At 38.6% G+C, this 27,535-nt stretch overlaps 1 protein-coding gene, 1 long non-coding RNA gene and 1 other non-coding gene across 12 annotated transcripts in view; 2 read left to right on the forward strand and 1 right to left on the reverse strand.

Moving 5' to 3' along the window:
• Positions 1–5,127, reverse strand: part of LOC116549257 — a 62,663-nt gene extending 57,536 nt beyond the window's left edge. The window contains exon 1 of the long non-coding RNA XR_004267776.1: positions 4,938–5,127. This is a non-coding gene — a long non-coding RNA (uncharacterized LOC116549257). The remainder of the gene's footprint in view (positions 1–4,937) is intronic.
• A 56-nt stretch (positions 5,128–5,183) lies between these two features.
• The window catches only part of AHI1 (Abelson helper integration site 1), a 214,049-nt gene continuing 191,697 nt past the window's right edge, over positions 5,184–27,535 (forward strand). For 4 of the 10 annotated variants that reach the window (XM_032274711.1, XM_032274712.1, XM_032274706.1 and 1 more), the window contains exons 1-4: positions 5,193–5,364; positions 10,363–10,508; positions 11,443–11,506; positions 13,000–13,124. In XM_032274711.1, the coding sequence (XP_032130602.1) occupies positions 11,497–11,506; positions 13,000–13,124 (135 nt within the window). In that variant the 5' untranslated portion in view covers positions 5,193–5,364; positions 10,363–10,508; positions 11,443–11,496. Of the gene's footprint in view, positions 5,365–7,146; positions 7,166–10,362; positions 10,509–11,442; positions 11,507–12,999; positions 13,125–27,535 lie in introns of those variants that run through there. The other 6 variants (XM_032274716.1, XM_032274714.1, XM_032274715.1 and 3 more) reach the window with 4 other exon arrangements.
• Positions 20,302–20,408, forward strand: LOC116549885. The gene has a single exon (XR_004268142.1). It is a non-coding gene; the product is annotated as a U6 spliceosomal RNA (small nuclear RNA).

Below are 27,535 nucleotides of genomic sequence, written 5' to 3' on the forward strand. Positions count from 1 at the left end.
ATTTTTATAATTATTACCATTACTACCACTCTTAATTGTTTGCCTCTCCTAGGACAGCAGAGTGCCCTTGATCTTGCACTCTTGAGTAATAAGAGCTAAAGCAATATATCTGCTTTATGCAGTTTGAATGGGTTCATTAATATATTTAGTATATATTCAACTGGCTGCTGGACATCCCACTGCATACATCCCATTGAAACTAAACATCTTTTCCTCCATGCTTGCTCTTTCTGACTTTCTGCTGTTAAATGATTAGCCCTTCTCCACCCAGTTACCTGAGCCAGAAACCTCAGCACCTTTAAAACATTTTTTTATAATTTTGTAATAATTATAAGCTTACAGAAAAATTGCAAGAATAGTATAAAGAACCTCTGCTTTTGCCCAAATTCCCTAACTGTTGACATTTGCTTTATCATTTTCTCTATGTATATTATTTACATTTGTGTTTATTTATAGTGTGTGTGTATATATATATATATATATATATATGTATATATTCCTGAACCACTTAAAAAAGTTTCAGATACAAAGCCTCATTATCTTTAATATTTCAATATGTATTTTCTAAAAACAAAAATATCTCCTATGTCACTGTAGTCATCAAAATCAGGAAAATAATAGTGTTAAAATACTACTGTCTAATCCAGAGATCCCATTCAAATTTTGTCAGTTGTCCTAATAATATCTTTATAGCAAAAGGATTCCATTCAGAATCATGTATTCCACATAATTGCCATGTATCTTAATTTCTTTCACTTTAAAAAAATTCTTTAGGTCTTCTTTTGTTTTTCATGACCTTGATCCTTGAAAAGTACAGGTTTATGATTTTGTAGAATGTCCCTCAGTTTGGGGTTGTCTGATTTTTCCTCATGTTTAGATTCAGATTACACATTTTTTGCAGGAATGTCACAGAAGTGTGTTCTAAATGCCTCTGACCATGAGGCACACAATGCTGATTTGTCTCATGACTGCTGCTGGTAACTTTGCTCACCAGTGCCAGATTTCTATACTGTCAAGTTTCTAATTTTTCCTCTGTGTAATTAATAAGTATTTGCTGGGGAGATATTTTGAGACTATATAAATATTATAAGTCTCTTAATACTGTCACCCTCTAGTTTTAGCATACACTGATGATTCTTGTCCAAATCAACGGTTAGTTACTATCATGACTGCCAAATAATGATGTTTCTACTTATAACACTGTCTACATTCATTAGTTGGCATTTTTATGTAAAGAAGAGCTTTTTCTTTATCCCAATTTTTCAAAAAAATCATTTATTCATTTTAATATGGGCTCAAGTATTCCTATTTTATTTAGCAGACTATAATCCATTAACATCATATTGGTGCTCAGACTGACCCAGATGTGGCCAATGGAGGCTCCTTCAAGCTGGCTTCTGTGCCCTTTCTATACGTTTCTTCATTCTGTATTAACTTCCTTAATTTCTGATGCAACAAGATTTTCCAGACTGCTGTTATAAAATTAACCATTTCTCCAAGGGACCCGAGTTACTGTCAGTGAATAATAGTGTTTAAAAACCAAGATCTAGGCACATGTGCTCATCGCTTCTAGCATACCATTACTCTGAAACTCTTTCAGCAGATAGAGCTAGGAGGAATATAAAGATAGATACGTATACACATATACAGACATACTTTCCTCTATATTTCTACATGTGTTTATGTATGTATTGAAAACTATGAGTTCACACTGACATATTCAATTCCAATCCAACATCATCACAAAGGTCATTGTGGAATTCCTCCTCTCCCAATTTGTAACTTCCTTCTCTGTCAATGAGAAACCTGGCTCCCATGAGACCTAACATATTTATTTCCTCACTCCTTTTTCATGCTTGCTACCTCTTTACTTGGCAAGGGGAAGGGGAAACAGCTGGTCATCGTTTTTTATTCTTTCTTATCATCCACTCTTCCATCCAATCAATCACTAAGTCCTAACATTTTTATCTCCTAAAAATTTCTCAAATTGGTCCATTTCTCTCCATTCTGACTTTTCTTAGCCTCGGCCATACCACCTTTGTCTGTTACATGGCTTAGAGCAATGCATCTTAACTGGTATTCCCAGATCTAGATTAGCTTCTTTCCTGTCTCTGAGGGAATGTGTTCTCTTGCTGCGTCCACAAGGGGGCATAGTTTCCAGGGCAAGAACTTCCAAGTACCGTATTTTCTCCCCCTCCCATCCATCTTCACCCGGAAGATTTAACCGCTTATGTTTAAAGCAGGCGCAGGAAGAATCAAAAGTCAATCACTCCAGCAGAAGTTCTAAGGAACTCCTTTCATCGGCAGGGGTCTTAGAGAAGGTGGGGGTTCCTCCCAGGTTAAAAGTCCCCTTCTTCCACAGCCCTTCGGACTCCATGTTTGGGTCCCCTTCCACGAACACTCCCTTCATGGGAGCTGCCTTTCTCTTTCCTGGATTTCCCCCTTTGGAGTCCCCTTCTGCACTCTCTCATGGAAGCCTGTCTTCCCTTCCTAAATTCCATCTCTCTCTATTCCCTTCCACTCAGTGTGGAAGCTGCTTTCCTCTCCTGATTCCATCTTCCTGGATTCTCTCAGTGGGAGAGTTAGCTGTTTCTTTCTCTCTCCTTCTCTGGTTTCCCTCTCTCTCTCTCTCTCTCTCTCTCTAAATAAATCACTTTCTACAAACACTTTTGAGTCTGGCATTTACTGCACACTGCACCATGGTTGCCTCTCTCATTCTTGAGAGGGCAGGAGACCAACAACCTGGAGAAACGTCCTCTCAGGGGAGCTGAGGGCACCCCTGAACCCCAATAGAACATCTCCACTCTGCAGCCATAGTTATCCTTATGAAATTAAAATTTGAGATTTTCACTCCATAGTTAAAATTCTTCAATGGTATTTCATTGAATACAGTACTGTCTGGGTCGCCTCATAGCTTGTTTAATCCTCTTGTTTTATTTCCTCCAAAAGCTCCTAGCTTCATTCTCTATCTTTTAGTTAGCCAACTTGAACTTTTTTCTTTTTTTTCAGTTCTTGTGTTATACCAAACTTTCTTTTGATGAACACTATATGCCACCTGCTTCTACCTGAAACCCTTCCTAACCTGGACAACTCCACACATTATTTTGGTCTTTACTTAAATGTCACTGCTGCTACGAAATATTCCCTGATCTCTCCCACCCCACTGCACCTCTACATGCTACTGTAAATTCTGAAGCAAGAAATGATAAGTGTTACACATCAGCTAGTCGGGGGATTGTATTCTGAAAATAACTCTCCACTGAGAATGAGCAGCCAGAGTTATAACCTCTCTTTAGAAAAGTGGGTACTTAATTGCAGTTGTGAGGACAGATGAAAAGTGCATAAAACACTACAATGCATAGCTCTTAGAAGGAGCTCAATATATGTTAACTACTTTTCATCCAACCAATGGTCATGAAATGACAACTATTTCATAGCTACTGTGGTAGATGCTGGGGATAGAAAAAATACAATGTAAACTGAAAATATAGAAGAGTGTCCAAAGTGTAATAGAGAATAGGAGTGTTTGAAGAAGTCAGTCAACCTGCTTAAGATTCAAAGGATGGGCAACATTTGGCTGTGACATATAGGAGTGTAAAACAAGGAATTTTCAGGAAGAGAGGACAATATGTGCAAGGACCCGGTGTGAAAGGCTATGGATTGTTTTTCATGGTACACATAATTCAGTGTTGCATAAAACTGCATGGTCCATCCTGGCCAACATGGTGAAACCCTGCCTCTACTAAAAATACAAAAACTAGCTGGGCATGGTGGCGACGCCTGTAGTCCCAGCTATTCTGGAGGCTGTGCCGGAGAATCGCTTGAACCCAGGAGGCAGAGGTTGCAGTGAGCCGAGATCGCGCCAGTACATTCCAGCCTGGGAGACAGAGTGAGGCTCCGTCTCAAAAATAAATAAATAAATAAATAAAACTGCAAGGTACACATAATTCAGTATTGCATAAAATTGGAACAAGAAGCTAATGAGAGATGAAATTAGGGACATGGAGCATTTTGTATCCTAGGCAAAGTAATGATTTTCTCTTACAGATTGTCTTTCAAGAATTTTCAACAAGAGAGTGGCATTATCCGATTTACATTTTTAGTCAGGTCATTCTGACAGTGTGGAGAATGGAATTTAAGAGTTAAAACTGGAGTTAGAGGACCGGTAAAGGGCCCCTCTGAGGAAGTTAAAAGTAGAGAATGTATATGCTTTGGTAGAAGATGCATTTAGGATACTGTACAGTTCTTACTAAAAAACACTGGGAGGATTGTGGCAGCTTAAAGCAAAATAGAAATCTAGGGGAGTAGGTTTAGAGTGGAAAGTTGAACAGCTCAGTTTGGTAAGCACTGGATTAGTTTCCTCACAGGATTTAGGGACGAACATGACATAGTTTGTAGGGTGTGGCGATGCCAGTGAGAATGGAAAAGCTGGCCTTCATAAACTCTCACTGTACAAATAAAGCAACAGGTTACAGCGCGCGGCTGTAAGTACAGGAACTGGCCTGGATTCACGAGTCCACGAGTAACCCAACCACTATTTTTCCAGCCCTGGTGACTCAGAGCTGAAGATGGTGCCAGTGGCAGAAATCAGAAAAGTGGGTGGGAGCATTAGGTGTAGAAAAGGATGGCGTTTTAACTTCTGTTTTCCATACATAGGGAGGCAACTCTAAAGGAATCATGGGTAATTTTTTCTTAAGATTTTGTCTGTAGTACAACTCTTCATTTTCCACGCTTTAAAACCATGGTTTCTTTTGTGGGCGCGATCGCGTGGGGAGTGACAAGTCTGTTTCTTTGCCTCGTTCACTCATTTTCTTATTCTGGGCGGGTTCCACGACAGCCTCCCCAGTTGCCTTTGCCCAGCCAGTTTTTTTCCCTGAGCTTGCTACAATTCTGAGGAGGAAAGAGCATTTTCGGGGGCGAGAGCGGGTTAGACTCACGCTCTGTGGTGGCACCCGAACAATTTCGGGTCCCTTCCCGCTCCAAGTAGAGGAGACTCTTCCCGCTTGCGTGGCCTGGTGGCAGGAGCCTGGTAATGCCCCCGAAGCGCTGACCGGCCAGAAGCCTGAGGGCCCAGGAGCAGGCGTCGCCCAGCCCCTCCTCTCAGGCGGAGGCGTTGGCGGCGCGGGGGGCGGGTGCATCGGTCGCCAAGGCAACGGCGGCGTAGTCAAGCGCTGACGTCAGTAGGCGGCGCGCCGTCCGCACTGCGGCACAGAGCCGAGGCTTGCTCTGAGCCCGCGTCGCTGGTGGGTTGAGTGGCTGTACCACTGCCCCACTCCGCGCCCGCCCCACTAGGCGCGGGCAGTCAATTTGCACTGCTCCGGGTGTCGGCTCGGGCGGGACAGGCCGTTCTGCGTCCTCCTTTCCGTGAGTACCTCGTGGGTGCGCTGGTGGCTGGATCGCGGTCCCGGGTGTTCGGCCTGCTCGGCGCTCTAGAGCGCAGTGGTGTCAGGGCTGCTGGAGTCCGAGAGCGCGGGGGCTGATCGCGGACTGACCCGCGAGCGTAGGCCGGGTGTCTCGGGCGAATGCGATTTCTGAGAGTCCTCAACGTACTTTTCCTCTTCCTTCAGTGGTCTCCGGAGAGTTGAGCATGGTGCTGTGTTGGGGAATTCACGTCTTTGCCTTTCCTACTCCCGATTCTTGTTTAAATGCTTTTAAATCGGATGCATAGTGTTTATTTCCTTTTAGAGTGTTAACCTGGGTTAAATCTTCAACGTGTCAAAAGCCTTCTTAAAAACGTCTGAGGTGATCAATGTGATCACTTGTTACAAAAAAAGGTGATCAATGTGTTAAATGTATAAGAAAAGAACCAAATTATATTAATAGGTTCGTTTAGAGATGCATAAAAATAGAACAAAAGTAGACCATTTAAGAATCCTTATCAAACGGTTTTGCTGCGTTTAGCATTCCTGTGAAAACATCTAAATGTGAAAATAAAGCTTTTCTCTCTCTTTTGGGAGGTTGGGGAGGAAAGAGATGCCAACAGTTTTTTCACCTGTTGCATTAACAGTTGCTGTTATTGCTTGGGCTTTAGGAAGATTGCTTGTTACGAGTTATGAGTACTCTGGGAAATTTTTTAAAGAATGCTGGAAAGAAATTCAAACCAAAAGTGTTTTTGAACCATACTTAGAATCTTGTTTATGAAGAATAATGTTTATGAAGTTAGAATCTTGTTTACTTATGAAGAATCTGGTTGATTTATTCATTGAATTTTATATACAGGATTTTTGTTTGCCTTTTTTTCTCTTGCGATAACATTTGGTTAAGGAGCGAATTATCAGGCCTCAGTTTTTTCTCCCATTCATCTTGAGTCATATATTGGCTGATAATCAGGTGGTCTGTAAAATAAAATGAGATGAAATGTAGTCCATTTAATTTTCCTACATAGTATCTCTTAGAAGCTTCTGTAAAAGGGTTTGTGAGGGAAAAGTTGTAAAATGATGGAATATGCAAGATTCAGAGGTGTCTTTTAAAGTCTGTCCTGAATTTTTGCAGATAATGTTACTAACCAAATATTAGTAATTCTATCATGTGTTTGCTGTAGTGCACATTAGGATTTAGAGATGGCTTAACGCAGTGGCTCACACCTTTAATCCTAGCATGTTGGGAGACCAAAGTGGGTGGATCACTTGAGGTCAGGAGTTCGAGATCAGCCTGCCCAACATTGGTGAAACCCCATCTCTACTAAAAATACAAAAATTAGCTGGGCATGGTAGGATGCACCTGTAGTCCCAACTACCTGAGAGGTTGAGGCAGGAGAATAGCTTGAACCCAGGAGACGGAAGCAGCAGTGAGCTGAGATTGTACCACTGCACTCCAACCTGGGCAACAGAGTAAGACCCTGTCTCCAAAAAAAAAAAAAAAAAAGTTAGAGATGAGTTCTGTAATGTATTTTCTGTGTTATCGTTAAATAATGTTAGTGTTTTATTAGTTGTGCATTAAGCTATTAATAGTACATAAGTATATGATTTAGTTAATCATGTATTTAATTTGTATTTAGTTATTTTAAATACAACAATAATGGACATTTTATTGCAATGTACTGATTATTTTGCTTTTTGGTATTTTCTCTTTTCTTTACAGTAGTAAAGTAAGTACCATTTTAAATTCCCAGACAAAGAAAAAACAAGGATTAGAAATTAAGTAGCTTGCCCAAGGCCACACATCAGTAAGTGGTGACAGTAGAGTTCAAGCCCGAGTCTTTTTTACTCTAGGACCATTGCTACTGCTTTGTGTCTTCCCTCCCCTCGTCTCCTGTCCCCCCCCCTCTTGTCCCCTCCCCTCCTGTCCCCTCCCCTTTGCTCTCCTCCTGTCATCCCCCTTTTCTCCACTTCTCTTTCGTAGTGGCAGATACATAACTATAGAGAGCATTGGCCTGGCCCTCCAAAGCTAGCAGTTTTATGGGAGTCACAGAATATTTTACCAGGGTGGAAATTCAGGGTTAAGGTAGAGAGAGTTACAAAGATTAAGGCATCCTGGTAGCACAGAAGAGAAGTACTTAACTGCCCTTCAAGGTGAGAGTGCTCTCTAGAGAAGATATCATTTGCCTTCAAAGGATGGTGAGGAGTTTGTTAGAGTGACAAATGAGGAAGGACATTTTTCAGGAGAGGGGATATATGTGTAATGATACAAAGGCAAGAGAGGACTTCGCACATGTGAGGGCCTGCAGGTAGTTTCACATGGCTGGAACACAGTGTATGTGTGAAGGGGACATTTCATAAATAGCCTCCTCAATGGTAAGGACTTTATATTTTTTTTCAGTGTGCGATTGTGAGCTAGTGAAGAATTTTAAGCAAAGAAAATTTTGGGCCGGGCTCCAGGGCTCATGCCTATTATCCCAGAACTTTGGGAGGCCAAGGCAGGTAGATCACAAGGTCATGAGATCGAGACCATCCTGACTAACATGGTGAAACCCGTCTCTACTAAAAATACAAAAAGTTAGCCGGGTGTGGTGGCACACGCCTGTAGTCCCAGCTAGTCTGGAGGCCGAGGCAGGAGAATCCCTTGAACCTGTGAGGCGGAGATTGCAGTGAGCCGAGATCGTGCCACTGCACTCCAGCTTGGGCAGCAGAGCAAGACTCCATCAAAAAAAAAAAAAGGAAAAAAAGAAACGACACTGTCATATTTGAATTTTGGAAAATTACACTAGTTGCTATATAGATGATGACTTATTTTTTTTTTAAAGGGAAAGGTGATAGAGGCATGGAGACAATCTTAAAACAAACAGCATAATCCTTCTACATTTTGTCCCTCAGAGTTACTGTCTCATGTCACTGCCTTTAGGGGTGATGGGAAGACAGTTGGAAGAATTCTGTAAAGAATTGTCGGCCAGGCGTGGTGGCTCACGCCTGTAATCCCAGCACTTTGGGAAGCCGAGGTGGGTGGATCACGAGGTCAAGAGATCAAGACCATCCAGGCCAACATGGTAAAACCCCGTCTCTACTCAAAAATACAAAAAATTAGCTGGGCATGGCGGCTCACACCTGTAGTTCCAGCTACTCAAGAGGCTGAGGCAGGAGAATTGCTTGAACCCGGCAGGCGGAGGTTGCAGTGAACCAAGATCGCGCCACTGCATGCCAGCCTGGCGCCTGGTGACAGAGTGAGACTCTGTCTCAAAAAAAAAGAATTGTCTGCATGTCCCTTCTACAGGTCTCACCTTCTATTCGTTCCTCAGCTCCAGCCTACTAAATTTCTGCCCCTCCATAACAGCTTTGCTACATGTGACTCCCTATTTGCAGATTCGGTGGACTGTCCTCAAAACCTGCAGCCCCTTTTGATGCCACACAGTAGAGACTACATCTTCCTTAAAACTCTTTGCTTCTGTAATGGTTCTGTCTCCCAGTTTTTCACCTATCTCCCTGACTGTACTTTATATTGTGGGCTCACAGGCTTCTCATTGGCATTTCATTTTCTTGCAACTATCATATTTATAAGTAACTCCCAAGTCTTCAGCCTAGGGCCTCCCTGCTGAATTAATAGATTGCCTAACAAACATAATATGATTATATTCATAAACACACACACATATGACAGTAATAACAGTTGTCATTTTTGAAAGATTTGCCATGTGCTAGGCATTGTGCCAAGTATTTCACTTGCATATTCTCATTTAATCTGTACAAAAACCCTGTGAGTGATTTACTCCTATTACTGTGAAAGATTGGGAAATTGATGTCCATAGAGATTAATCTGCTGGCGTTTGGAACTGGTATTTGATTCCAGGGACCTGACAGTGGAGCTGATGCTTTGCTCAGTGCCCTTCAGACACCCAACTCAATGTGACCCATGCTGAGCCCAGTGACTGCACCCTAACAAACACCTGTTATAATTGTAGCTAATATTTATTGTTGTTTCTTCTAAGGTACCATTGCAAATCATTTAACCCTTACAACCCTTTGAGTAGGCACTGGTAGGGTGTTTTTACAGATGAGGAACCAAAAGTTATACAAGTGACTATGGGAGATTAATTCTAGGACATGGATTTTAAACTACTCCCCTAGTCTGCATCATATTACAGTTTAATGATACTGCTAATCTACTTGCTCTATTCTAGAAACATGGGAATCATCTCTAATTCTTTCTCCTGCCTATTCATTAGTTATGTAATCTTACTAAAATATTATCTCACTCCATCACGAAGGCTGGAGCTCACTGGTGCAGTCTTGGCTCACTGCATCCTCCGCCTCCCAGGTTCAATCAGGTTTCCTGCCTCAACCTCCTCAGAAGCTGGAATTACAAGCACCCACCACTATGCCTGACTAGTTTTTAGTGTTTTTAGTAGAGATGGGGTTTTACCATTTTGGCCAGACAGATCTCAAACTCCTGACCTCAAGTAATCTGCCCACCTGACTAATTTTTGTATTTTTAGTAAAGATGGGGTTTTACCATTTTGGCCAGACAGGTCTGAAACTCCTGACCTCAAGTGATCCGCCCACCTCATTCTCCCAAAGTGCTGGGATTACAGACATGAGCTACCCCGCCCAGCAGGCTTTTTTTGGTGACTCATAGTCATAACATAGTTCATCTTTTTTGCTGCCTATTGGCTGACCCTCATGTAGTATAAATATTAAGTTTTTATTTGCTTTATGATTTTTCTACTTTTGTGCTCTCAGGTTTCAGTTACTGATGCTGTCATTGCAGTTGCTTTCGCAGCTTCTCTTTTCTAATTTGATACAGACTAGAAAGTAGAAGAGTAGATTTATTAGATTTATAACTACTAGAAAGAGTAAATACAGGCTTCTGTCACTAAACTGTAGGAGTTTTTACTACATGGATTTACTGACATCTATTTTGTCTGCGTACTACATAGTGTTGCCTAAGTTAAGTGACATAGGTATGTTTACATAATCATTCCTTTCTTTTTAGAGTTTCTTAGACATTTCTGCAAGAAGAACATGAATGTGGATCTCCAGGGAATTGCAGCATTAACCAGTAATGCCTTGGGCCTGGTGTGGTGGCTCACAACTATAATCCTAACACTTTGGGAGGCTGAGGCGGGCGGATCACATGAGGTCAGGAGTTCAAGACCAGCCTGACCAACATGGTGAAACCCTGTCTCTACTAAAATTAGAAAAATTAGTCAGGTTTGGTGGCACACACCTGTAATCCCAGCTACTCGGGAGGCTGAAGCAGGAGAATTGCTTGAACCTGGGAGGCAGAGCTTGTAGTGAGCTGAGATCATGCCACTGCGCTTGACAAAGGGAGATTCCATCTCAAAAACAAACAAACCAGTAATGCCTGAGCCAGCTCTTTTTTTTTTTTAACACCCTTTATTCTCAAAAGCATGCATATTATGTTCGAAATGTTCTAATGTGAGAATATGTTCATTTTAGACATATACCCCCTTTTTTTAATAAAATGGGCAGTTTAGTAATATACATGCTGAGTTTAACCATGGTTTTGAGTAATTCTGACACACAGTAATACACACCCAAAGAAAGATGGTACAAATACTTGTACTATCCTCCTCTATTGTAGCAGAATTTTCAATGGCAGACACAGGTATTTGAATTCACTGTCTCTGCGTGTGCTGCCATCAAGCATGCTTTCATGTACTAGTGAATACTCTTAAGAAAGTCAATCCTGAGATGCAGCTTGGTTTCTTAAAAGTGTGTTGAAATGTTATTAATTTATTAAAACACTTTAAAAAGTTTATTAACATGTGACGTTAGACGATGATTGCCTTCAAAATTTATTTTGGTTTGTTTCAAATATATAAATACTTTATTCAGAGATGATCCAGTTTGTTTCCCTCGATTTTAGGGCCCTAAACTGATTCAAATGTACCCAAGTCATTTGCATAAGATTGGGATAAGGTAACATAGCTTTATTGGTATAAACTTAATGAAGTAGTGAACATACAATGGCATGATCTTGTGTAAAGAATATTTTATAATTTTTATTTGGAAGTTCCATATTACAAATACGTCCTCTTTGTTTCAACAGGATCCTGATTGAGTCAGTTCTTAACATTCTCAGTCCTCTGCATAAAGCTGAGAAATGCCTACCGGTAAGACTTTTATGAAACGTATGTATAAAATTTACATTTTATACATTTAATTTTAAGTTTGGTTTATTTTTATTTTAAGGGACTCTTTAACAGATTAATGAATACAGTAGGTGTCATTGACCAAATATGCTACATTTTAGAGATATTTATTGGTTTTGTATTCAGTTTTCTATTTAATGTTGTGATTAAGGTTAGTATGTATTTAATGGATGGTAGTTTGGGACTCAGCTGAACAAAGTAAATAATGATTACAACATAGGGTTAATTTTTATTATTTATCATCAAAATTGAATGCTTTACTCTACCACAAGCATTGGCAATCTTTTCTGAAAGGGCCAGCCAATAAATATTTTAGGCTTGGTCTCTGCTGTAACTACTCAACTCTGTCTCTTGCTCTCTCTCTTTTAAAGCATGAAAGCAGTTATAACAATTCATACTCAGATAGGCCTGTCTGATTTCAGTAAAACTTTACAAAAACAAGTGACTAGCCTGCAGGCCATAGTTTGCCAACAGTTGCCCTAGAGTACCCATTCATTCAACATTTATTAATTTAAAACATAATGACTGAGTATATATACTGTGTCAGACCTTGTAATAGTAGCTAGGGATGTGGTTATGGGAGAACCAAGCAATATATTTCTTTATATAGATATAAAAATAATTATACGATTTCCATTTGTGTTAAGTGCTGTGAAGGAAGAGAACAACCTGCTATGTGAGAAAAAGGAAAACTTAGATGTCAGATGTTTTATTTAGAGACAGCATTTAAACAGACAGGTTAACCCCCAGCCAGGTGAGGACTTAGAGGAAGCTTGCCTCAGAAACAGCTTCACGTGGGAAGGAGCTTGCTGTGATGGAGGAGCTAAAGGAAGGGTATTATAGCTAAAATGTAGGCATCTAAGAGGGTATTTATCTTGATTTCAAGCTCTATCTCTAGATCAGGAGGTATGGAACCCTGTAGGGCATGTGAAAGACTTATTTTATCCTAAATAAAATGGGAAACTTTCATGGGCTTAAGCATTATCTGATTCATGTTTTAAAGAAAATTTTTTTTAAATGTTAATATTTGTGGATTACTGATTACAGGCTGGGCAGGCTTTAGCCATTTTTCATGCAAAATGATCTTTGACATAGGATAATTGTGATTTTTCAGATAAGGAAAACGAAGTTCAGAAATGTTAAGTAACTTGTCTAAAGCCACATAACATGTAACTGACAGTGGTAGATGCTACCGTTTATCAGAAATAAAAAGTTAATTCAGCAAAGGAGACTTTTAGAGTCAGTGGCCAAAAAGGTCAGAGGGTTACAGGTGAATGTTGTATCACTAAAGCCAAAGTAAAAAGTATTTTAAGAAGGAAAGACTGGCGAGTTTTTCTAATGTAGCTAGAGAACTCATGCAGGTATTTACAAGACTTTATTTCTTAACATAATAGTAATGTAGGTTATGTGTTATAATAGAGTTGTTTACAGAATGACGTGACTCTCTTTTGTAGCTGAGAGTGAAGCAAAAGTAAAAACCAAAGTTCGCTTTGAAGAATTGCTTAAGACCCACAGTGATCTAATGCATGAAAGGAAAAAACTGAAGAAAAAACTTGTCAGGTCTGGAGAAAACATCTCGGTAAGTAATCATCATTTGGTAATGGTGATTTACATATCTGCATAAAATGGCTGCATATAATTAAAAACAGTAACATTATGTCATGGTCAATAACACATGGTAAAATAAAGTTGACGTTAGAATCAACGTTGCTGTTGGAGTATTGAGTTCATTCTTGAGTGCTGCCCTACAAGAAGAGCATGCACACAGTGGGGAGAATGACCAGAGATAGTGGGGAAACTCAAAATTAGCCATGATAAGATTTTTGTAAAAAATCAATATTTTTAACCCAGAATTGTGAAGAACTTAGGAAGTAGTATCCTAACTTCAGCTATTGAAGGGTTTGTGCTTGTTTAAACTTTTTTCTGTGTGGTTCTTGGTTCTACCCAACGGAACCAAGAAATTAATGGCCTCAAGGCAATAGTTATCCTTTTATGTTTGAGGCACACTTGCCAATGATAGAAATTTTGGCAGCACACTGAAGGGATTAAAAATACAGTGCTCAAAGTAACACTAAGCAAATCAGCAACTAACTACAATCTGATCCCCTTGGTATCATAAAGAGTCTGTATTGGCATCCACAGTTAATGCACTGTGCACTCTTTATACCTATCCCATTACTTCAGTTGCACTTTTTGCTACTTTGACCATTATCTTTTCTGTCCTCACAGAAAAAAAAAAATAGGTTATTGTACATTTCAGATTTCTCTCCAAAAACACTAAATCCAAAAGATAATAGAGGAATACTTAGTGTATTAAGGGAAAAATTGTAGCTTGAGGAATCTAGTCACCCAAGTTGTCAGTCATTTATGAGGGTAGTTGTAAACACGTGCTTTATTAGAGAAATATTATCAGTGTTCCCTCCCTAAAGAAAAAAACAAAAAATGAAGATTTATCAAAGACGTAGTACCATTTCTAGATGTGAATCAAAGTTAAGAATTTAAAAATAGAACATCTTAAGATCTTAGATGGAGAGATGAACAGAACTTCATCTCTTAACAGGGGTACAAAATATAGTTAGAAGGAATAAGTTCTAGTAATCAATATTACAGTAGAGAAATTACAGTTAATAATTTATTTCTAAATAGCCAGAAGAGAAGATTTATTTTTCCAACATGAAAAATAAATGCTTGGAGTAATGGATATCTCAGATCCTCTGATTTGATCATTACACATTTTATATATAGTATCAGAATATCACATATACACCCAAAATAGGTACAACTCTTATATATCAATAAAAAAAATTTTTAATGGGAAATTTATGAACTGAAAATACCACTGGATGATCTTTGAAATCAATTAAACATGTAGAACTTTCTTAATTATTATATATGTCCAGAATAATTCCTGAAGATTTTACATTAGATATGTATAATCGATAACGTGAGATAACAGAACAAATTGTTTTCAAAGATTGAGCAAAGCATCCTGGCTTACAAAGGAACGAAAAGTCATTAACTATTACTCTTATCCCTAGTTTATAGTCAGAAGTTATTATTTCATCCTAGAGTTTGAAATAAAACAAATGATATATAATATATAAAATATTATACTTTCTAAGTCATCAGCATTAAAAAAATCAAGTGAGACTTTTTAAAAAGAAAGTAAATAAAATTAAGAGCAAACTCTGTCATGACAATAAATGTAAATAGTTTAAACTTCCTATTTTAAAAAGCAGATTGAAAAATAGATTTTTAAAATATCAGGACCAGGTGTGGTCGCTCATGCCTATAAGCCCAACATTTTGGGAAGCCAAGGTGGGAGAATTGCTTGAGTGCAGGAGTTCAAGACTAGCCTGGGTAACATAATGAGATCCCATCTCTCAAAAAATAAAAACTTATCTGGGCATGGTGGTATGTATCTGTAGTCCTAGCTACTTTGGAGGCTGAGATGGGAGGATTGCTTGAGCCTGGGAGATGGAGGCGGCAGGAAGCCATGATCATGCCACTGCATTCCAGCCAGGGTATAGAGCGAGACCCTATGTCAAAAATAATACTAATATGAAATAAAATATCAGGTATTTTGCTTGCAAGATTCACACATTAAACAAAATGACAAGTTTAAAAGTGTGCAAAAATATAGACAGTTCTGAAAAGAAACTTACAGCTGTTTCATGAACTTGTATTCAAAGAACAAAAAATCATATATAAATATATGAACACATTGAAATTAATCATGTTAAAAGAATAATCTGTCTCAGCCAGATAGTTCCCCCAGGAACTCAAGAATAGCTTAATAATTGGATATCAGTCAATATTAATAAGCTAGTGCAAATAAATTGAATAAAAACCATATAATATAAAAATAGCAAGGAAAAAACTATCATTTTAATTGGAAACGGGACAGTAATGGATTTTTTAGAACATTTTGGTGTTTATGTATGTGAAAACCATATATGTAGGCACCAAACCTAGAACACCCTGTGTGGTTCTAGGAAAATGCAAATCCACACATATACATGGCATATTATGTATGATTTCAATAGTTTTCCATGGGTCCCTTTGGAAAGGGAGATACCTAGGCTGCAGCTTCTTCCTTTAAAATCAGGACCTGCAAGGGAAGATGTCTTTTTCCCAAGAACCAGCTCGGTCAGGAGACCACCACCCAGGCAAGCTGAAGGTATTGAGAGAGACAGACACCCAGATAGCCAACAGAGTGGATCTATCCTGGGGACCAACAGCCTGAGAGCCTGCGGGGCTTGCACCTCCCCGGGACTGAAGGCCCCGAACAGAGATTCATCCACGCATTTATTTGCTTATTGACAGGTGATTCCTATTAATACACAGGTGTTCTACATATACACATAACTCAGGAATATACCAAGTAGGCAGCTGTTACCCACGTACCACTTATTATAAACTAAAAGGTATCCTCCCCATGGGAGCCATGGGGGCAGGGTGAACTTAATTTTTCTCAACATCTTTTCATCATAACTGTTTAATAATCTTGAAGTAAATGTATTAAGGCATGTAACATATATGCTAGCTTTTTTTCAATAGGTATCTGTCCAAAGTGCAACAGATAGGTTGCACTTTATGTGTACCACGTGTTTCCAGATTAATTTTTAGGTTTAATCCAATTGTAACAGTCTCCAGTGGGTGACTTCTTTAGTTGACAAAATTAGACTACAGTTGATGCAGAAAAATACAACAGGAAAATAAACTATTAAAAAAAAAAGGCCAGGTATAGTGGCTCATGCCTGTAGTCCCAGCACTTTGAGAGGCCAAGGCAGATCACTTGAGACCAGTAGTTCAAGACCAGCCTGGCCAACATGGTGAAACACAGTCTCTACTAAAAATACAAAAAATTAGCCAGGCATGATATTGCCATACCTGTAATCCCAGCTGCCCCAGAGGCTGAGGCATGAGAATTAACTTGAATCCAGGAGGTGGAGGATGCAGTGAGCTGAGATCATGCCACTGCACTCCAGCCTGGGTAACAAGAGTGAAATTTCATCTTAAAAAACAAAACAAAACAAAAAATACAAAGAATGAGGAGAGTGTAGTTCTTCTAGATGTTTCAAGAAATTGTAAATATAATTAATTGTCTAGATGTTTCAAGAAATTGTAAATATAATTAATTGTCAGGTTGCTTTAGTTTTTGAGGGAAGGCATTTTATCTCACAAACTAAAAATTATATTTCAGATAACTCAAAAAATTTAAATGTAAAAATTGAATAGGCAGATATTTACATAAGAAAATTAAAATAGCCGGCTGGTTTAACCTTCCGGTGTGGAAAGATATTATGGTCTTCAAAGGGATAAAAGACCTTCTAAAATATTCTGGTCATAAAAGGGATAAAAGACTACCCAAATGAAGACAGTGTTTTCTGCCTGTACACAGAAGACTCTAAGTATTTGTTGAATGAATGAATGAATACATCTGATGTGTATAAGATACTTGTTTGTCAAAAACCAAATCTGACTCTAAGCCAGTTCACTGAGAAAAATACGTAATATTTTTATAGTCATAGCACTAATACTCTTACACATAGCTAATGATAATAATTGCTCATGCTTATTGGGCAGCTACATAATGTGGAATCAGAAGGACCTTCTGATATTTTATAATTATTGTCCTGTAATCCTTGGAACAACCTTATGAATAAGTTTCATTCCTGTTGTTAACTTGTAAAGAAGTTGTATAAATTGAAGCCATAAATATTAAGATTATAGCTAAGTGAGCAAAAGGAATGAAAAATAAAACCAGATACAAGAGAAAATAACATTGATTAATAAAATGTAGTAATATTTTAAAAGAAATTCAAATTGGAATACCAAGGTGATGTTTTTGCTTATCAAAAAGGTATTTAAAAAGTGTATTAGTAGTAAGGTATCAAGCAAGGCTTTTTGATAGAATGTTGGTAGAAAAGTGACAGTACATACAACATTTGATATGGTTGGGCTGTGTCCCCACCCAAATATCATCTTGAATTGTAATTCCCACAATTCCCATGTGTCATGAGAGGAACCTAGTGGGAGGTAATTGAATCATAGGGGTGGGTCTTTCTCATGCTGTTCTTGTGATAGTGAATACGTCTCATGAGATCTGATGATTTTAAAAATGGGAATTTCCCTGCACAAGCTCTCTCTTTGCCTGCTGCCATACATGTAAGATGTGACTTGCTCCACCTTGCCTTCCACCATGATTGTGAGGCCTCCCCAGCCATGTGAAACTATAAATTCATTAAACTTTTTTCTCTTGTAAATTGCCCAGTCTCAGGTATGTCTTTATCAGCAGTGTGAAAATGGACTAATACACCATCATTGAAGTGGTTCAGGTTTTTCCAGCAGTATTCAATAGCCTGGTTATAGTTATGGAAATAAAGTTCACTAAATTGGAACAGTGCCTGCAGTTTTACCAGAAAAGTGTGATGGATAGGAAGTACATGAAAATGGCAAGTGATGATTGAAGTGATGGATTGTGGGATCAAAGCATCAGGAATTAGATAAGAGGGGCTTGATAAATAAAGAGAATATGCTGGGCTCAGAGCATAATAAACTGCTTATTATTTTACACTGCTAAGCCTGGAGTTGTTTGATACTCAGCAATGGTAACTGGAACAAATAAATATAAATTGCTAAGAGTAAGCACTCAAATTGTAGCTATAATTATTTTTGAAGTTGCATACACATTCTTTTAAAAAGGGAAAGCTAAGCTATATTTTGCTCACTCTTATTGGGTGTACTATATTATAGATCTTATCCTCTCTCACTTTATTTTTATAACAGTTCTTTTGTAGAGATGATACCTTCTTTGTCTTATAAATTACATTTTCTAAAACTTTTTGTTCTGTGCACTGAATTGATTTTAAAAGAGTAGAAAATCTTCTCGGTTTTCTAGGTATTAATAACGTCCTTCATGTGTTCATTCACCTTTATAAGTGCTGGACTGGAATTAGCAAAAACAAATTTAGAACCCCAATATTTTCAAGGGATAACTAAATTTAAAAAGCCTAAGTGGGTTGGGCCAGTACTTTGGGAGGCCGAGGTGGGCGGATCATGAGGTCAGGAGTTTGAGACCAGCCTGGTCAACATAGTGAAACCCCATCTCTACAAAAAATACAAAAAAAAAAAAAAAAAAGTAGCCAGGCATGGTTGTCAGCACCTGTAGTTCCAGCTACTTTGGAGGCTGCGGCAGGAGAATTGCTTGAACCCAGGAGGCACAGACGACAGTAAGCCAAGATAACAACACTGTACTCCGGCCTGGGTGGCAGAGTGAGACTCCTTCTCAAAAAAAAAAAGCCTTAAATGGATGTACTGGTTGAAGTAATTTAACTGTATCCCTGACCAAAGCCCAGCAATATTTAAAGGATTCCAAATAAAATCCACCCATCAACAATATAAAATTTATCATGTCAGATATTCAGTCAAATCTACCAGGCATTTAAAAAAAGAAAGATAATCCAACCCATTACCAGAAGGTAAGTCAATCAATAGAAACAGACCCTAGGAGAGGAATGGGAAAATATAAAAAAGATGTAAAAGAAAGAAATAGGGCCGGGCGCGGTGGCTCACGCCTGTGATCCCAGCACTTTGGGAGGCCGAGGCAGGTGGATCACGAGGTCAAGAGATCGAGACCATCCTGGTCAACATGGTGAAACCCTGTCTCTACTAAAAATACAAAAAATTAGCTGGGCATGGTGGCGCGTGCCTGTAATCCAAGCTACTCATGAGGCTGAGGCAGGAGAATTGCCTGAACCCAGGAGGTGGAGGTTGCGGTGAGCCGAGATTGTGCCATTGCACTCCAGCCTGGGTAACAAGAGCAAAACTCCGACTCAAAAAAAAAAAAAAAAAAAAAGAAAGAAAGAAATAGAACATGTTTTCAAAAACCAAATCTTACTTCTGCAGTTAAAAAAAAAATAGTATTCAAAATTATAAATTGACTGGATGCAATTAGCGTATTGGACAATGCATTAAAATGATCAATAAATGTGAAGAAATAGCAATATAAATTATTCAAATCAAACACAAAAAACCAGTGGTGGGCTGGCATGGCCTGTCCAGCTTTATAAGAGCTGGTTGTTAAATATTAGGGAATTTTGTAAATTGATTGTTAAACTATTGGTAACTTAAAATTGGCTATTTTTCAACTTAGGTGTACTTGAAATCTAAGGAGTAGGGACAGAATACATTGGAAGAAATAATGACTAAAACTTTGTAGATTGTGTGGAATCAATACACCCACAGATCAGAGAAGCTCAACAGGTCATAAACGAAGAAATATGAACAAAATCATGCCAACGTACATCATACCACAATTGCTGAAAATGAAGGATAAATTGAAAATCTTTAAAGCAGCAAGAGAAAATAGACATTTTGTATAGGAGCAGCAGACCTCTCATCAGAAACTATTTTAGCTAAAAGACAATGGAGCAACATTTTAAAGTAATGAAAAAAAATTGTCAACCTAAAATTCTCTGTCCTCAGAAAGTTTTTATTTCACCTTCATTTTCGCTAGGAGCCCCATTGATGGATTAATCCATTCATGAGGGCAAAGTCCTCATGACTCAATCACCGCCTAAAAGCCCCAACTCTCAACACTGCCAAATTAAGGACAAATTTCAACATGAGTTTTTGAGAGGACGAACGTTCAAACCATAAGACCAACATAGCACAAAGTATGGGAGGAAATAAATAGAAGCATACTTTTGTAAGTGCCTTTCTTCTTTTTTTTTTCTTTAAGACAGGCTCTCGTGCTCGCTTTGGCAGGACATATACTAAAATTGGAAAGATACAGAGAAGATTAGCATGGCCCCTGCGCAAGGATGACACGCAAATTCGTGAAGCATTCCATATTTTTTTTTAATGAAATTTAAAAAAAAAAAGGATCTCACTTTGTCACCCAGGCTGGAGTGCAATGATGAGATCACAGCTCACTGGGCTCAAGCCATCCTCCCACCTCTACACCCTCAGTAGCTAGGACTATAGGTGTATACCACCGTATCCAGCTAATTTTTGTTTTTTCTGTAGAGACAGGGTCTCATTATGTTGCCCAGGCTGGTCTCGAACTTCTGGGTCCATGTGATCATCTGCCTTGGACTCCCAAAGTGCTGCAATTACAGGCATGAGCCACCATGCCTGGCTGAATTTCTTAAAATATATGTGAAGTGGCATTATTTAATGGTAGGAAATTGTATTAGTTTTCTCTCACACTGCTATAAAGAGCTAACTGAGAGTGGGTAATTTATGAAGAAAAGAGGTTTAGTCACCTCGCAGTTCAGCAGGCTGTATGGGGGGGCATGGCTGGGGAGGCCTCCGGACACTACAATCATGGTGGAAGGGGAAGCAGGCACAGTCTTTACATGGCCAGAGCTGGAGAGAGAACAAGCAAAGGGAGAAGTGCTACACACTTTCAAACAACAAGATCTCAGGAGAACTCACAAGAACAGCAAGGGGGAAGTCTGCCCTCATGACCTCCCACCAGGTCCTCCTTTCAATGTGTGGGGTAATGCAACAGGAGATTTGGTTGAAAACACAGAGCCAAACCATATCACTCCACCCCTGACCCCTCCCAAATATCATGTCCTTCTTACATTTCGAAACACAGTCATACTTTCTCAACAGTTCCCCAAGTCTTAACTTATTTCAGCATTAACCCAAAAAGTCCACAGTCCAAAATCTTATCTGACAAAAGGCAAGTCTCTTCCATCTATGAATGTGTAAAATAAAAAACAAGTTAGTTACTTCCAAGATACAATGGGGGGACAGGTATTGGGTAAATGCTCCCATTCCAAAAGTGAGAAATTGGCCAAAACAAAGTGGCTACAGGCCCCATGCAAGTTAAGAGCCCAGCAGGGCAGTAATTAAATTTTAAAGTTCCAAAATCTCCTTTGACTCCATGCCTTACTTCTAGACCACATTGACACAAGGGGTAGACTCCCAAGGCCTTGGGCAGCTCCACCCTGTGGCTTTGCAGGGTACAGCCCCTGAAGCTGCTTTCACCAGCTGGTGTTGAGTGCCTGTGGCTTTTCCAGGTGCATGGTGCAAACTGTCTGGATCTACTATTCTGAGGTCTGTAGGACAATGTCCCTTTTCTCACAGCTCTACTAGGTAGTGCCACAGTGGAGACTCTTGGGGGGGGGGCTCCAACCCCACATTCCCTTCTTCACTGCCTTAGGAGAGGTTCACCATGAGGGTTCCACCCCTGCGGTGGACTTCCTGACATCCAAGAATTTCCATACATCCTCTGAAATCTAGGCAGAGGTTCCCAAATCTCAACTCTTTCCTTCTGCACACCCACAGACTCAATACTACATGGAAGCTGCCAAGACTTGGGGCTTTCACCTTCTGAATTAATAGCCCAAGCTTTATCTTGGCCCCTTTTAGCCACAGCTGGAGCTGGAGCAGCTGGGACACAGAGCCCCATGTCTCAAGGCTATACAGAGCAGCAAGACCCTGGGCCTGTCCGATGAAACCATTTTGTCCCTCCTAGGCCTCCAGCCTGTGATAGAAAGGGCTGCTGTGAATATCTCTGAAATGCCCTGGAGGCATTTTCCCCATTGTCTATGCTGTTAACATTTGGTTTCTCTTTACTTATGCAAATTTCTGCAGCCTTGAATTCCTCCTCAGAAAATTGGTTTTTCTTTTTAACCTCATGGTTAGGCTGCAAATTTCCCAAACTTTTGTGCTCTACTTCCCTTTTAAATATAAGTTCCTGCTTCAGGTCATTTCCTTCTCTATGCAAATGAGCGTAGTCTTTTAGAAGCAACCAGGCCACATCTTGAGCACTTTGCTGCTTAGACATTTCTTCCACCATATACACTGAATCATCTCTCTCAAGTTCAGTGTTCTAAATGTCTCTAGAGCAGGGGCATAATGCTGCCAGTCTCTGCTAAAACATAGCAAGAGTAGCCTTTACTCCAGTTCCCAATAAGTTCCTCATCTCCATCTGAGACCTCGTCTGCCTGGCCATCTCTGTTCATATTAGTATTTGCATTTTGGTCATAACCATTCAACAAGTCTCTATGCAGTTTCCGACTTTGCTGTCTTCTTCTGAGCCCTTCAGACAGTTCCAACTTTTGCCTGTTAACCAGTTCCAAAGCCACTTCCACATTTTTAGGTATCTTTATAGGAATGTCCCACTTCCCTGGTACCAGTTTTCATATTAGTTTGTTCTCAAGCAAGAACTACCTGAGGCTGGGCACCATGGCTCATGCCTGTAATCCTAGCACTTTGGGAGGCCAAGGTGGGCAGATCACCTGAGGTCAGGAATTTGAGACCAGCCTTGCCAACATGGTGAAACCCCATCTCTACTAAAAATAAAATAATTAGTCTCAACTACTCAGGAGGCTAAGGCAGGAGAACCACTTGAACCTGGGAGGTGGAGGCTGCAGTGAGCCAACATCATGCCACTGCACTGCAGCCTGGGCAACAGAGTGCAGACTGGGTAATTTATGAGAAAAGAGGTTTAATTGACTCACAGTTCAACAGGCTGTACAGGAGTCATGGCTGAGGAGACCTTAGGAAATTTATAATCATGTTAGAAGGTGAAGGGGAAGCAGGCATGAACTTATGGCCAGAGCAAGAGACAGAGAGTGCAAAGGAGGATGTGCTGCACACTTTGAGACAACCAGATCTTGTGAGAACTCCATCATGAGAACAGCAAGGGGGCTGTCTGCCACCGCGATTCAGTCACCCCTCACCAGACCCCTCCTTCAACACATGGAAATTACAATTCAATGTGAGATTTGGGTGGGGGCACAGAACCAAACCATATCAACAATAATAAACTAAATATGTGTATTATAAAACCTAGAGTCTTCATAATTTTTTTTTAAAAAGGATAGCTAAAAAGCCAGTAATGTTGCAATGGAATCACAAAAACTGTTGGGAAAGACAGCTGGAATAGAGGACAAAGAGACTATAAATAAGACAAACAGAAAGGAAAAAATAGAATGGTATATTTACACTTAGCAATATCAAACAGACCCAATAAAAGTAGAAAATGTCAGATTGGCAAATAAGTCCCAACTATATGTTGACTATAAGAAGCTTGCTTTGAATATAAGGGCATAGATTGATTAATATTTAAAAGATGGAAACATATACCATGCTAACACTAGTAAAAGGAAAGCTGGAGTTGTTACATTGATATCAGAGGAAGTATATTTTAGAATAAAGAATATTGCCAAGGGTAAAAAGGAATCATTTTTAATGATAAAGGTGTCAGTGTCAAGGATAAAATTGAATGTGTATGAACCTCATAACAAAACTTCAAAATATGCCAAACAAAAACTTATAGAAATGAGAAATAGAAAAATCATCAATTACAGTTAGGTATGTTAATATCCTCTCCCAGAAATTAATATAACAAATAGTCAAAAAAATCAATAAGAATGTAGATTTCAATAACATCAACAAATTTGACTTGAGTTTTATGAGAACACTGTACCCAACAATCACAGAGTACTCATTGTTTTCTAGTGCATATGGAATATTCACCAAGACAGACATCATTCTGGGCCATAAAACAAGTCTACTAGCTTTGTTTTATATATAAAATTTTAAAGTAATACAAAGTTTTCCTGGGCCACAACAGAATCAAACTAGAAATAATTAACCAAAAGTTATCTGCAATATCTCCAAATATTTGGAAATTCAATAAGACCAGATCAATATATTGAAGAAGAAAACACAAAATAAATTAGAAAATATTTTGAAGTAACTAAAAATTATGGAATGCTGCTGAAGCATTACTTAGAAGGAAACTTGTAGCATTATATTAAAAATGAGGAGTGGTCTGAGATCCATCATTGAAGCTTTTGCCTTAAAAAAGTATGAAGAACAAATTAGACAAACACAGGATAGAAATAAGAAGAGTAAAACAGTGAAATAGAAAATCTCAGTAAATCCAAATGCAATTTTTTCAAAAGAGAATAAAATTGATTATATGTGTTGGGGGTTTCCATGGCCACTCCCAGGCTTGATAATTCAGTAGAGAGACTGACAGGACTCAAAAGCTGTTATACACACACCGTTTATTACAGCAAAAGGATACAGATTAAAATCAGCAAAGGGAAAAGGTGCATGGGACACAGCCCAGGAGAAACCAGGTGCAAGCTTTCAGGTGCACCCTCCTAGTAGAGTTGCACGGGACTCACTTAATTCCACTAACAACATGGCAAAATGTGCAAATTGTTGCCATCCAGGGAAGCTCACCCAAGCCTTGATGTTCATGATTATGTGTGGAGGGCTGCGTGGGTTTTGTGTAGAGGCAGTGCGTTCACTGCCTGTGTGACTGACCTCAGCTGCTCAGACTCCAAACCCCCAGAACAAAAACTCTTGTTCACCGTAAATCATATTGCTAACATAAGCTTTCTGGTGAAACTTACGGTGTGGACCAAGGCTTCAGGCATTTAGAAACACTCTTATCAAGCACAGCATTTTAAGGACTGGTCCTAAAAACAGGTCTTTCTTGGGATTTGCAGCTTTTTAGCAACCCAGGCCCATGAATTAACTCTTCTGTACTATTTATAACCAGGCTGATCAGGAAACAAGGAAAGAAGACTCAAATTGCCAATATCAGGATTGTAAGAGGGTATTCACTGTAGAAGCTACAGACTTTAAAAGGATAATAAGAGTATTATGAGTAACTTTATGACAATAAATTTAGCAGTTTAGATAAAATGTATAAATTACATGAAGGGCACAAACTACTGAAGCTCACTCAAAATAGATCACTTGATCATTATATATCTTTTTAAAAAATGGAATCTGTAGTTAAAAATCTTGTCAAAGAAAACTGCTCCCAGGTGACTTCATTAGTAACTTTTCCCAAACATTTGATGAAAAAATAATGCCAGTTCTGTACAAACTCTTCCAGACTACAAAATAAGAGGGGATCCTTGTCCACTCCCTTTTATGGGCAGTAATTACACTGCTGCCCAAACCAGACAAAGATTGCAAGAAAAATACAGTCAAAAATCCCTTTTGAAAATAGATGGCAAACATCTTCAACAAAATATTAGAAAATCAAAGGATAATACACCATGTCTAGGTATAGTTTATGCCAGGAAAATACTGTCAGTTCAGCTTAGAGAAAAAGCATTCAGTTTAATTCACCATATCCAAAGATTGAATTAGAAAACATGTGATCATCTCAATAAATGGAGAAAAAAGACTTGACGACATTTATTACCCATTCCTGATAACTCTTAAACCAACAATAGATGGGACTTGTCCTAAGGTAATAAGTTACCTCAGTGGATTGTTCACAGTCAGTTACAGATTGAACTCCTTATTGTACTCATACTGTCAGTACTGCATTTGACTAAAAAACAAAAATTAGTCTAAAAACAAACTAATAGATAATAACCTCCTCTACCTAATAAAGGGCATCTAAAAAACTCACAGCTAGCATCATGCTTAATGGCACAAAACTGAATGCTTTTGCTCTAAAATTGAGCATGTGTCAGGTACTGTATTCACAATTGTATTGGAGACCTTGATAAATGGAATAATGCAAGTTTTAAATGCATGCAGATTGCAAAGGAAGAAGTAAACTGTGTATTCACAGATGACATAATTGTCTATGTTAATATCCCCCAAAATCTTTAAAAAGTGCTGCTAGAGTTACAGATCCTTCTTATGATGGGATTATGTCCTTTGTAGTTTGAAAGTATCATAAGTTGAAAATATATTTAATACACCTAACCAACCAAGCTCATAGCTTGGCATAGTCTACCTTAAGTATACTCAGAACATTTACATTAGCCTGCAGTTGTGCAAAATTAATACTAAGACTATTTTGTTTAATGTGTTGAATATCTCACATAATTTATTAAATATTGTCCTGAAAGTGAATAACAGAATGATTGTATCAGTAGTATGATATACTATCAGTAGTATGATATCATCAGTAGATTGTATCAGTAGTATGCCTTCTACTGGATGTGTGTTGTTTTTGTACCATCATAAAATAAAAATTGTAAGTTGAACCATCATAAATAGAACCATTGTGATTCAGGGACCGTCTATATTAGGGAGTTTAGCAGAGTATATGGTCAATGTTTAAAAACCAATTGTATTTCTATGCCAGTCATGAATCATTTGAAATTAAATTTTTAAATAATTTGTAACAGCAAAAATAAATATTGTATTCAGGGATAAATTTATCAAAAAATGTTCAAGACCTGTACACTGAACTGCTCAAAGTGCTGAAAATAAAGGCCTACATAAATAGATGTTCATGTTCATGTTCATGAACATGTTCATGTTCAGAAGAATCAACACTGTCAAATGTCCATTCTCTGACAAATGATCTGTTGATTTAATTCTATTCTAATCAATATGCCAGGAGACTTTTTCTCTTGAAAGTCTAAATGAGAAATAGACAAATCAGTAGCAACAGTTAGATATGTCAGTATCCTCTTTCAGAAATTAATAGAACAGGTAGTCAAAAAATCAGAAATTTATTCGGAAATGTAAATAATAGACCTAGAATGGCCAAAACAATTTTGAAAAAGAAGAACAAAGTTGGAATTATGATTTCTGATTCAAAACTCATTATAAAGCCATAGTAATGAAGACAGTCTGGTATTGTCATAAAGACAGGCATATAAAGCAGTGGAGCAGAATAGGGTATGAAAATAGATTCAAATATATATGTTCAATTGACTCTTGACAAAGTTGTCAAGGTAATTCACTAAAGGAAAGGATAATCTTTTCAACAAATGGTCCTGGAACAATCAGATATTCACGTATAATAAACGTGGGACCATGTTGTGTTTAGAAATTAGCAAGAAGTAGATCAAGGACATATGTAAAAGCTAAAACTGTGTACCTTATAAGAGAAACATAGGGTAAAACCTTTGTAACCTTGGGTTAAGCAAAGATTTCTCAGGATACACAAGCATGAACCATGAAAGAAAAAAGGGCTAAATTGGACTTTGTGAACATTGAAAACATTGCTATGAAAATGAAAATGTT

The sequence above is a fragment of the Sapajus apella genome, unplaced genomic scaffold (genome assembly GCF_009761245.1).
Source record: "Sapajus apella isolate SASKATOON/1434 unplaced genomic scaffold, GSC_monkey_1.0 scaffold6, whole genome shotgun sequence".
NCBI classification, from domain to species: domain Eukaryota; kingdom Metazoa; phylum Chordata; class Mammalia; order Primates; family Cebidae; genus Sapajus; species Sapajus apella.